Source organism: Cervus elaphus, chromosome 9 (genome assembly GCF_910594005.1).
Source record: "Cervus elaphus chromosome 9, mCerEla1.1, whole genome shotgun sequence".
Classification (NCBI taxonomy): Eukaryota; Metazoa; Chordata; class Mammalia; order Artiodactyla; family Cervidae; genus Cervus; species Cervus elaphus.
The window spans coordinates 55,434,053-55,447,141 of record NC_057823.1 but is presented as its reverse complement, the minus strand read 5'-3'; the positions used below and the strand labels follow the sequence as shown (position 1 = coordinate 55,447,141).

Sequence of the window (13,089 nt, the reverse complement as noted above, 5' to 3'; positions counted from 1 at the left end):
TTTTTCACAGATTACCTGCAGAGTCTTCACCAGTACTTTGATCCCAAAGTGTAAACTCAGCGACGTGCTTTGATAAAATCTTCCATCTTTACAGAGTGAAGTAAGCCAGAAAGATAAAGACCAATACAGTATACTAACGCATATATATGGAATTTAGAAAGATGGTAACGATAACCCTATATGCAAAACAGAAAAAGAGACACAGATGTACAGAACAGACTTTTGGACTCTGGGAGAAGGTGAGAGTGGGATGTTTCGAGAGAACAGCATCGAAACAAGTATACTATCAAGGGTGAAACAGATCACCAGCCCAGGTTGGATGCATGAGACAAGTGCTCGGGGCTGGTGCATTGGGAAGACCCAGAGGGATCGGGTGGAGAGGGAGGTGGGAGCAGGGATCGGGAAGGGGAACACATGTAAATCCATGGCTGATTCATGTCAATGTATGGCAAAAACCACTACAATATTGTAAAGTAATTAGCCTCCAACTAATAAAAATAAGTGGAAAAAAAAATCTTCCATCTTTGTTCATAGATCAGACAAAGGGGAGGGTTTGGTGTGTGGCAATAGTACCCTGTCACCTGCTCATGTGACAGTGGTGAGCAGCTGCACTGCAACCTAGGAGGAGTGAGTGCTGGCAGGACCTTTCAGCTCTTGGCCAGTCTTCCTCACCCGCTTCTCCTACAGTGCTTTCCAGGCCAGCCTGAGTATTATTCTAATTTCTCGGGGAACTGGGGGTTCCAAAGCAAACTCTAAAAAGTATATTATACATACACCCCTATATACTTTTCAATGACAATGTTTCTCCCAAGGAAAGGAGGAAAGCTGAGCACCCTGCAAGTATCCTCACACACGAGCATGCAGCCCTGTTTCCAAGGAGGGTTTCCTTCTGCTCCCAGGGAAGATTACTGCTTCACTGTCTTCCTGTCTCGCATCCTCCTGTCCACCTGTGTTCAGACAGGGACAGCTTGATCTGCAGCTTAGGCACGTCTGCCTTCACACATCCTTAACTTTCACTCGCTGCCTCGTGTGACAGAATTAATCTTGAGAAGAGATCTAACTGATTTTCTCCTAATCGCCACCTTCTTTCTTACACGCTCTGAGAATATGCTTTAAGACTTGATCCATGTATGGCAAAAACCACTACAATACTGTAAAGTAATTAGCCTCCAACTAATAAAAATAATTGGGGGGGGGGGGGGAAAGACCTGATCCATAGCTGCCTCTATTCCCATCTAAGCATCAACTTGGCACTTTTTCAAGCTTAGAGGAATTTACCAATATCATTTGATCTGTCCTGAGGCGCAAACGTACACTGCTTAGCACAAAACCTTAGGTGACCGTGGCTGTCCTGGAAATATGAGAAGCTTCTCACCCCACAGCCAGATACTGTGTTCGTGGCAGATGAGGGTGAGGCCAGGCCTGTTGCAAGTATTTTCTGGTATAGAACACAGTGAGAATGTCCCTAGCCAGATACTTAAGGGGAACACAGGCTACTATTTGAAGGAAAGCCAGTTGCAGTATGGGGTCAAAGCCCTGACACTGTGCCTATCTGCTGACCCAGGGACTCTTCCAGGAATTTATCTTAAGGAAATAATCATGACTATGAACAGATTCAGCTACAAGGATGATATAGTGGTTTTATTCATAAAAGCAAGGTATCTGAAACAACCCAAGTGGATACACCAAGGTGTGGCCACATTATGGGATACAGCAATCTCTTTAAAAGCAGTGATCCTCCAAGATGGGGCAGATTTGTTCTCAGGAATAATGATAGAAAGGCTGTTACTTCTGGAAGACAAAGGGATAGAAAACATTTTCTGTAACAAAGAGAAAGATGCCAATCCAAATATAGAATGTCTTCCCTCCTCAAAACCAAGACGATAATTTTTTCTGATTTGTGATTTTACTGTAACTCATAGAGAATATTGTTATTATCACATAATACATAACAGACATATCATATTTGTATAAATATATAAAACCATACAGACTACATATTAATATATTAAATAAAATATATAATAATTATATAATAATCATAGCACTTTCACACCCCCAGCATTTACAGAGCACCATCTGAAGTGCTTTAATCCTCACAACAAACCTGTGAGGCAGAAAACCATTACCCCTGTCTTGCAGAAGAGGAGCCTGAGGCCCTGCAATAGTAGAGAATGGGCCCACGTGACACAGCCAGGGAGCTGTCAAGGAGGACTCTCACCCAGGCAGCTGTGCCCATGAGCACTTTCAACCACCAGATTCTTCTGCCTCCCCAATACACACTTCTCTGTGAGAGCAGCTATCTGCCGACTTACTGTTACCTATTCACTTGTCTACTTCCTTTACTCAATCGTGAGTTCCTTACAGACAAGGTCACGTTTTTATCCTCCTCGGTTCCTACATGTGATTAAACAGTAACTAATGATAACAGGAGCAGCTGTCAGCCGATCACCCTTGCCACGTCCTGTGCTAGCTGCTTAACTGCATAAGTTTGCTGAATCCCCATCACTTTCCTCTGAGTTAGGGCCTATTAACCCTACTGTACACACGAGTAAACTGAAGCTGAGAGAAAGTAGGAGGCTTGCTCAAATGCTGTCACTGGTACAGAAGCCCGGTCTGCCTGCCCATGGGCAGTGCTGGGGCCTTCAAACCCATTCCTCCACCACTGGACTCCCTCATTACAGGAACTGAAGAGAAACCACACTGGAGATCTGAGAGCCCAGTAACCCGATCGCTGCAAAGTACTCAGAAATCCAGAAGTGAAAACAAGATTTGATACAGTCATGGTGAGAACCCTCTGCTATTTGGAGCAAGGAGCGTAGTGCTCTCTTATTAATCTATTAATTAATTCCACACACTTAGTAAGTATCTACTGTGCACCAGGCCTGGAAGAAGTGGAGGGGAAGGAGAAGCAAGCCAAACAAGGTCCCCGAAAAGAGAAAGCCCCATTCCAGTGGTACGCGTGTCTCGTGCTAATAAGCATAGAATTACAACCTGAGAAAAGGAAGGGAAACTGGTCCCAGTGGAGCCAATAACAAAGGAGGGGCTGAAGAAGCAGTGCCTGAACTAAGCTTTGACTGTGTGACTGGAGGAAAAGAGGCTCAGCTATCTGCCCACAGGAGATCTGGAAAGTGGATCCTGGACCGTGCGGCTCCTTGCCTTTCATCCTCAGCACCCCTGCTTCCTGTTCTGTCGAGGTTACTCAGCCACAGAACCTGGGAGGGCATGATGGTCAATACACTGTCCTCAAGGTCACAAAAGGCAGCAGCTTACACACAAAGGTAGAGGTAAGTTTCTCCGGGCAGTGGGGAGGCGGCCGAGGTATTCTTAGGGCACCCTAGGCAGTGACTCACGTTTCTCTGTTGACTGCACGGTGTGGAAGAGCGTCAAGGGCCTCTCGCTGCAGGACGGGGGTTTGGAGTCACTGCTCTTCTTCCGAGACAGGTGCAGTTGGGCATTGGTGAGGGGCGTGTCTGGCACGGTGTTAAATATCTGCAAAATAGTTTCATAAAAAGGTTACACACTAATGCGAACCCGGAAGAAAGCACAAGTCTGGACCTGTATGATTAGAAAGTCTAGTGGGTCTAAGAACCAGCTAGAAAAAGATTGAAAAAGACCACCAGCATCTGCTCAGGACTCTACTGTAAGCATCTCTAGGAACTGGCAGGAAACAGTCTCCTTTGGAAGTACACCCCAAGGGTCAGGAACCATCCACTTCCATTTCCCACCCCTTCTGTTATCATTTCCATGGATTTTCTTTCTGTTGTTCTCTCCAGGGCCAATGGAAAGTAGCCACTGTCTGTGAAAAGGACTCAAATTTTTTTTGATTACCTTTATCCAGAACTGATTAATCAAAATCACTTTCCTGTTCTTCACTGTGCATGGATCTATTTCCTAGTTCTTAACAACTGCTTCACAATTTTCTGAGGATGTTAAACATGCATTTAAATGACATCCCCCAAAGAAGCCCAGAACAGGGCATCATTTTCTCATCCTCAGTCATCTCTAGCTGGACCATCTTTTCTACTTCAGCAGCTTTGTTTTATCTTTGAGCTGAAAAAAAAAAAAAAGGCTGTTTCTCCCAACTCTTGATGACAGAAGTAACATACATACTACAGACTGTTTGGAAAATGTAGAAAAGCTTCAAGAAGAAAACAGAAAAACTCTCCCAATTCCACTACTTAGAGATAACCACTGTTAGCATTTGAATTTTATTTTCACATGAGCTTTTTTGTTTTAAGCTTTCATTGCAAAAAAACAAAACAAAACAGGTCCACAGTAAAAAAAAAAAAAAAAAGTGAGAAGAAAATGACAGATAAAATTCATGACAATGCTTGTCTTTTTTCCTACAGATCCAACTATGACAGAATTATTATAATAGCTACCACTTACATGGTGCTCACCATGATCACAGTCACCACCCTGCAACACCAGCTCCCTAAGGACCAGTCGCTGCATGTGTTTCCTATGTAGCTCACTCAGTTCTGTGTGACCCAGGGCATCAGGTGCTGTTTTCACCATTTATAATGAAGGACTGAGGCAGAGAGGTTAAGCTGCCACAATTATAAACATAATTACAGATGATAACACAGAAAAACTGTGTCCCCAGATTTTCTAGATTCCTTCTTAAGAGCATATGATAACAACAACACTAATTCATTCAGCCTGGAAAGATCTTTTGAGCATCTCCTTTCTACCAGCATTCTGAGTACAGCATGTTTCCTATGGTTTAGAGAGTCTGCATCTAGCAGCTGTGATTTACTGAGTATCAACCATGTCAGGAACCACCTCAAGCGCTTTGTATGAGTTATCTCACTTAATGTTAAAATACACTTCTCCATAATTGGAATCCTATTCTTTTTACAGTTTTGTATCCTATATGTTTCTTCTAACATTGTATTGTAACATTTCGCCCTTCATTAAAAAATCTTCAAACCTTATTCTTCTTGACTGCATAATATATCCACTGTATTACGATATCAACATTTATTGACCCATTCATGATCATTTCATACTCTGGAGTCTTCTGGATCATCTGTTTCCCAGTAATCACAAGTGATGAGAGGAAAATGGTGGCACCCCCATGCCCCTCACCTATGGGTGGCCCTAGACACAGGAGAATCTTTCCCACGGTTTTCTCCCCTTTGTGCGTGCATTAAAAAGCAGAACTCAGTCCTAAGGCGAGCTCAGGGAGGACAGAAACCTCCCGTGGAGCAGAAGGGCAAAAGCTCGCTTGAAAAAAAAAAAAAAAAGCAGAACTCAGAAGCTGAGATATAGGAAGCAAAGTCATAAGAATGATAAGAATTTCAGCCAAAACAGCTGCTCTCCATGAGTTGGCAGGTCTTTGGGTTCCAATGATGCCAGCCAGCTGCTGCAGTCAGTCTCCCTTCCAAACACAGCTGTCTGAAAACAGCATTATCATATTTTCCCCAAGGGACTGAATTTTCAGCAAAATAAACTGAATCATTACACAGCTGAGTTCATTTGGGGCGAGGATGTAAGGAGAGAAGGGAACTTAAAAACAACAAAACCCCTCTAGCTTCTAGAGAAGCTTGAACCCCAAAAATAAGTACCAGTGCTACACATGTCACCAGGATCCCTCTGAGGATCTCCAAGGAAAGAAAAGAGAAACTATGCTTGTTGCTGAGCTCAAGGACCACAGTGCTAAGACCTAAGCACAGACCTAAGAAGCTCCCTCCCACTTCGTTCTGCACCCCAACGATCCAGCCAGGGCTGCCCCTAGGTGACACCCTGTGCACCAGTAACACTGGCACTTGCTCTTATATATGAGTGTCTGCACCTGCCAGTCACTGTGCTAGGTCAACTCAGTGCAGCCAAGCAGGAGGACCATTCCACAAGGAGAGATTTCCTGAACCACATGGCCCAGCAGGAGAGGGGCTTGGATGGAACCCTAGACCTGCAGTTTCCAACAACTCCCCTCCCCATCTCCACAGCAGTTCTCAGCATTCAGCTCATCTTCTCCAGCCAACCTATACTACCAAAGCTGCTGCCCAAACCCGCAAGTACAGATTTCAACAAATAATGATGTCTCTTAACATCCTTCTGCCTCTGGCCTTAAGTACAGCATGTTCTGCAATTCCAAGCAAAAAATATCTGAAAATGAATTCAGACTAAGTGATAAGCCCCCACCTCCTATGTCTGGCTTCCAAATTTTGTCTTTCTTTTTCTAATGAGTTACTGAAAATGAGATCCTTGTACAACCACAATAAGAAAACTGATAATGCATATGCAGCATTTTCATTTCAACTGTCACCAGAAAAGTGAGCATTTCCTCTTTCCTAAAAACTGTACTAGATGCTAGAGAAACAAAGAAGAGTGAGTCGTGAGGAAGAGCTACCGATTTAAACAGAGGAGTGGAAAATTGCTTCCCAAACTGTGTTTATATACTGATAAATAGGAGGAGACATGGGAATTACATTCTGCTTATTGGCTGTTCTCTCTAAAATGAAAGCTATTGGGGCATACTAGAATCATTCTAGTTCTAGAAGATGGAGATTTTCTCCATGGGCCAGAGCTATAGTCCTGAGGTCTAGCTCTCTGGGCCTCAGTGCAAGCCAGGCCCAGGCTTTTGAAGAACTTGGACAGGGCTATTTTCAGGATCAAATGGACACATGTGCAAGTGGGCCTGCTATGAAATGTGGAGTGCCAGACATAGGACTATCATCATTATTATTACACGTTTTTTTTGAGGCACAAGGGCATGCAAATCAGACCAATTCAGAACAGGAGATACAAACTTTCACTAAGGAGTCTGGGCAATCATTCCCCAAACTACTGTTGTTCCTTTAACTCTGAAACTTGAATACATACAAGTTGTTTAAAGGCTGCTCACTGTTGAGCCAACTTCTCAGCCAGGCCAAGAGATGCCTGTGTGCTAAAAGTGAGCTGGAATTCTAATGAGTATTCAAATGATTCACAATTTTGCTGTTACTCCAATCCTAATTTGTTTGGAAGGGCTGACTTCAAGAGAACCCTGTGCCCTTTCCCTCATTCTAACGAGTAGAATCAGTGTACCAACATCTCTGCCGAACAACGGAAGTATGAGCTCACGTAGTCTCTGAGCAATAGATTTATGGAGCTCTACCAGGTAGCTGAACAATCTACTCATCTCACAGAAACGTTCCAAATTAACAGAAAAGCGGGGGGTGGGGGGGGAGGTTATTCTATACCCCAAGTGTCCCATTAATTCTGTTCAAATTTACAAACGAATTCTGACTTAGGAATGCCTTGGAAATAAAAGTTATTAGGAAGGCTATAAGCCTTCTGGAAGCTAACAGGGAAAAGTGAAATCGCTCAGTCATGTCCGACTCTTTGCGACCCCATGGACTGTAGTCTACTAGGCTCCTCTGTCCATGAGATTTTCCAGGCAAGAATACTGGAGTGGGTTGCCATTTCCTTCTCCAGGAAATCTTCCCAACCCAGGGACTGAACCCAGGTATCCCGCATTGTAGGCAGACACTTTACCGTCTAAGCCACCAGGGAGGAGAAGACCATAAAATAAAAATATGATTCTAAATAACTCTCCCAAGTATCCCTAATTTCAATATTCCTACAAGTGGAAGGAGCAGACCTGTAAATACCAAGCTACTGTTTCCCCTTCTGTGGCAGAATGGTCAGGGATGGCTTGGCCTCTGCAGTCACACAGAGCTGGGCTAAATCCTGGTCTGGCTGCTCAGCGGGCAGGACTAACATCACCAACACAGACAGTGGCATCATTGCCGTGTAACGGATGCAACTTATATGCGGAATCTAAAAAAGTGGTATTATAAAAATGAACTTATTTACAAAACAGAAACAGAGTCATGGATACCTAAAATAAACTGTGGTTACCAATGGGGGTATGGGGTCGGGAAGAGTGGGGAGACTGAGACTGACATACTACTAGACAGTCCATCCTGAAGGAGATCAGCCCTGGGGTCCACTGGACAGACTGGTGCTAAAGCCGAAACTCCAGCACTTGGGCCACCTCATGCGAAGAGTCGACTCGTTGGAAAAGACCCTGATGTTGGGTGGGATTCGGGGCAGGAGGAGAAGGGGACGACAGAGGATGAGATGGCTGGATGGCATCACCGACTCGATGGGCATGAGTTTGAGTAAGCTCTCGGAGTTGGTGATGGACAGGGAGGCCTGGTGTGCTACGATTCATGGGGTTGCAAAGAGTTGGACACGACTGAGTGACTGAACTGAACTGAACTGATATAGAAAATAGATAACTAACAAGAACCTACTGTATAGCACAGGGAATGTTACTGAATACTCTGTAATGACCTATATGGGAAAAGAATCTAAAAAAGGGTGGATATATGCATAACTGATTCATTTTGCTGTACAGCAGAAACTAACACAACAATGTAAATCAATTAGACTCCAATAAAAATTAATTTTAAAAAAACCTAAACATCATCCAAAAAATAAATATATAGGAAAGGAATTTACCATCATTTTATCGGGAGAAAGCAAATAGGCATTGGAGCCATACAGACTTGGGTTCAACTTGGGCAAAAGCCTTAACCCCTTTGAGCTGTTTCCCTTGTGTAAATGGGAATCTAACACCTATCCTGCAGAGATACTGAAAAGTTAATGCACGTTAAATGCTGAGCACAGAACCGGATAAAGGGTGGGCAGGAGGTAGAGTTAGGGTAAGGGACAATAAAAGTATCCCAAGTTTGTTGAGTGCTTATCATGCTGTTATTCACATGGATTATCTCAGGACTTGGGCTTCCCTGGTGGCTCAGACAGTAAAGAATCTGCCTGCAGTGCAGGAGACAAGGGTTAAATCCCCGGGTGGGGAAGATACCCCGTAGAAGAGAATGGCTACCCACTTCAGTATTCTTGGAATTCTTCAGAATTCCATGGACAGAGGAGCCTGGTGGGCTACAGTCTGTGGGGTGGCAGAGAGTTGGACACAACTGAGCAACTAGCACTTTCACTTTCTCTCAGGATTTATCATTATTCTTGGGGTTTCCCAGGTGGCGCTAGTGGTAAAGAACACAACTGCCAACGCAGGAGACACAGGAGACACGGGTTTGGTCCCTGGGTCGGGAAGATCCCCTGATGGAGGGCATGGCAACCTACTCCAGTATTCTTGCCTGGAAAATCCCATGGACAGAGGAGCCTGGCGGGCTACAGTCCATGGGGTCACAAAGAGTTGGACACGACAGAAGCAGATGTTAAGTTAAGCATTGTCATCTCATAGGTGAGACTCATTGAGACGAGCTGATTTGTTCAAGGTCACATGGATGAGTACAGCTGGACTAGGACTTAAGACAGCTTAGCTGGACTGTCTGGGTCTTAATCACCTGTGGCCTTTATATCTGTTATTAATTGGAGAGACAAAAAACAAAATGCAAAGATCATAGTTGTGGAGTCTGATGGATCTGATTTTAGTCATTCACTAGCTCTGTGACTTTGAACAAATTATATAACTCTGACCTTCAGCTGCTGTATCTATAAAAACTACTGGGACTGAGGTGAGGACAGAAGCACCTAACACAGTTTGACACTCAGTGCCCAAAAGCCATGACGGTATCCAATAAAAAAATATAAGAAGGAGAATAACTGGAGACTCAACAATGAATTATCTGCAGAGGATTTAATTTATAAGTGAAAATTTAATTACTGTTCTTTGCAAAACATCGATCTTAAATGCTTACAGCAATGTTAGAATTTGCTGTTCTTTCCCCCTTGTTGTCTACAAAATTCAAATTTCACTGCTGCCCCCTGCCCCTCCCTTGGGCCCATCTTGACACTGGAGACCACTGACACTTGTGGGATTTATTCTTAGCCATGTCACATATACATGTTTATACCTATTCTGATTCCACCTGTAATATGCTTCTGCAATTTACAAGGATTAGAAGCCTCCCCATGTGTGTGGTGTACTCTTTATTATGTGCTGTGATTTTTATGGAAGGAAAATTAGGTAATGATGAAGAGTTCCTGGTCTGTAACTGAAAAGTAGTTGAGACAATAAATCAACGCCAGAGGCCTGGGATTACAAGGCAAAAGAGAAAGGCTTCTAGAGAGAGGAGACTAAGCACTTTCCTGAGACACGGCGCATCAGGGTTTCAAGTAATAAAAAAATAACAAGTTATGGGCTTATTTAATCTGAAGAGTGTCTGCTTTGGAGCTGAAGGACTAGGCCTACACATACCGGCTTACATACTGCCCACTCTTTCTAACAACAGGCTGTAGAGCAGGATTACTCAGGGTACGGCAAACCATAAACCCAGTGCCTTTCTGCTGGAAAGCCAGGCAAGTCTTAGCAGGGTTCATTTAATATAATAGTTAAGAAGCCAAATTCAGAGGCTACAGGCACAGAGAGGTTTTTTAAGGACAGTTGGAAGTCCAATGACCTGTTGATATCAGCATTTTGGCCCAGAGAACAACAATTTGGAAAGTAGTTTGTGGAGTTTTATTAAAAGTTCCTCAAAAGGAACCAATTCCGTTTAGTAACTGGCCATATATATAGCCAGCTGTGATTTTCCTTATCTCCAAAATGATTCTATTTCCTATTATCTTTGCTGACAGAGAGGAATAGAGTATAACATAACAAAGCTCCATCATTACTTGAGAACCATTAAAGAAGCTTCACAATTCAAATATGCTTGGTTTTTCTGGAGCTTTGCTGGCAGGGTGGGGGGGGGGTGGGAATACACATGTTCAGATCCACAACCTATGAAACTAAGGAAGAACAGTTTACATGGCATTAGACACAACAAATAGAAAAAAGGTCTGTGACAGAACCATTCTGGCCCAGCATAAAAGTAATTCCAGCTTATTTCTAGGCCGAATTGGATAGAACCAAAAAGAAGGTGGCACAGTGGTAAAGAATCCACCTGCCAATGCAGAAGACACAAGAGATGCAGGTTCGATCCCTGGGTCAGTAAGATCCCCTGGAGTAGGAAATGGCACCCACTTTAGTGCTCTTGCTTGGGAAATCCCATGGACAGACGAACCTGGCAGGTGACAGGCCACTGGGTCGCAGAGAATTGGACATGACTGAGCACGCATGCAAAAGAATGTCCTTGGGGACCAATGTAAGGAAAGGTAACAACAACAACAAAATCAATAAGCAAATGAAAAAAGCCATGGCCATGAGACATAAGATTAGTTTCCCAAGCAGGCCATAGTGACAGGCATTATCTCCATGGAATAAAGAGTCCAGGTATTCTCCTTCATCATCACCATCATCCATTCTGCATACCAACAGCTTCTTGAAATGCCAAGAAAATGAAATACAACTGCCCAACACTTGTCAGTTGACCGAAACTATTCAAATCAATTGCATTCTATTAACTGACCTACATATTGTGTACAAACCCCAACAATGAATGCAACAGATTTCAATGCCATCAGTATTTTGTTAAAAGCAGATTAAGGCAATTTGGTGGCCCAAATCAACTCAAATCAAGACAATCTTGAAAGAAACACTATCATTTTAATGGAAATGCAAGGTTGTTTAGGGCTTGCTGCTTTTACACTAGGTGTTAAGTGAGGCCATCCATATTTGCTCACTCTTTCCCTTGACTATAAGATTAAAAGTTAACAGGTATGAAAAAGGGGCACTGATTTTTGGGCACTTCTGGGAATTAACAACTCAAAGCACAACTCTCCTACCTCTTCCAAAGCCAACTGATGGACTGGAAAAAGGATCATGGTAACTTACTCGGTAAAACATCAATAGGCATTAAAAGGGGCAGTACTGATAGAAGCACAAGGTGCCTGGGCACCTGTGCACACCCACGTCCAGCTTCATGTGCAGGAACCCTTTTGAGTGTTATGGCCAAAAGAAACATCATGGACTGTTCAAGAACAAGCCAGTCCCATCCTACTAAGTATGTGTCAGAAAGTAACAGGAACATGAAGACATACACATAACCTGAGATTTTACGTTTAACCAAAACCCTGAAAAGGTGCAGTTTGTTTCTTGACAGGGTTGTTCTTTCGAGACATTTAAATTTTTCAAAGTTACTGGCAAGGTAACCTTTAAAAAGAGAAATGGAAAAAACTTTGTAAGAAATTCCAGAATTTCTGGGCTTTCAGGTACCTTGGACAATGACAGCATTCAATATTTTGAAATCTTAACTAGACGCATATAAATATTGGTAACTTCCACTATAACCCCAAGTATGGGCCAATTAATGTCCAAAGGCTCAGGGTGACAAGGAATGAGCTGTTTAACTTAAAATAATTATTACCTTAAACAGGCATGGAAACAGCCGAAGTCTTTGCCCTCTGAACTTTCAACTCTGAAATCTAACCACAAAAACAGCCAGACTCTCAAGTCTGTTCTTTAGCTTTCACATAAACCAAGCTGAGTACAGGGTATGGAGTTGTTGATGGGAAATGATGCCATGAGCTAGTATTTCCCTTTAGGAATTCTGGCAAGACAACTCAAATAAAAGCCATTAGGATCCTACCCTAGCCTATAATAAGTAAAGGCTGTAGATTAAAGGTTACAGTCTCTGAGTAAGACTTTTAAACTATATAGCCCCAAGTTTACAACAGTATGGTCAACACTATGGTTTTGTTATTTATCTAACGAGTGATTTTGATATCAGCAACCAAAGTACAATCTGGTTCTGCTTCAGGGATGTCTTTCTCAAGTGCTGATACAATCATTTCATTCCTCTACTTGGAATCCCCGAGAGCTCTCATTTTTCTGGAGCAAATGTCAACCTTTTTCCCATAGCTTTCAAGACCCCTGAAAGAGGGGCTCAATCTAACTGTCTGGCATCATCTCCGATGACTTGCTAACATACAACCCAAGATTCTTTCACAACCATGTTGTAATACATACAAGTTGATTAATGTTGATTAATTGATTAATGTTCTTCTGGAAGGCTGTCCCCACTGTTTCTCTGCCTAGAAAACCTCTATTTATCTGTGAGAGGCCAGTACAAGCAGAATGAAATTATTTCTCCTCGGTGGTACCATATAATTTAGTCATTTTATTGAATGTCACTTGGCAAACTGTATTATGCCACCTTATGCGAAGAGCTGACTCGTTGAAAAAGACCCTGATGCTGGGAGGGATTGGGGGCAGGAGGAGAAGGGGACGATAGA

General features: G+C 43.0%; 1 protein-coding gene across 7 annotated transcripts in view; it reads right to left on the bottom strand.

Moving 5' to 3' along the window:
- Positions 1-13,089, bottom strand: part of ARHGAP26 (Rho GTPase activating protein 26) — a 470,784-nt gene that overhangs the window by 95,845 nt on the left and 361,850 nt on the right. For all 7 annotated transcript variants that reach the window (XM_043913110.1, XM_043913112.1, XM_043913113.1 and 4 more), the window contains exon 19: positions 3,354-3,492. In XM_043913110.1, coding sequence (XP_043769045.1) covers positions 3,354-3,492 — 139 coding nt within the window. The remainder of the gene's footprint in view (positions 1-3,353; positions 3,493-13,089) is intronic.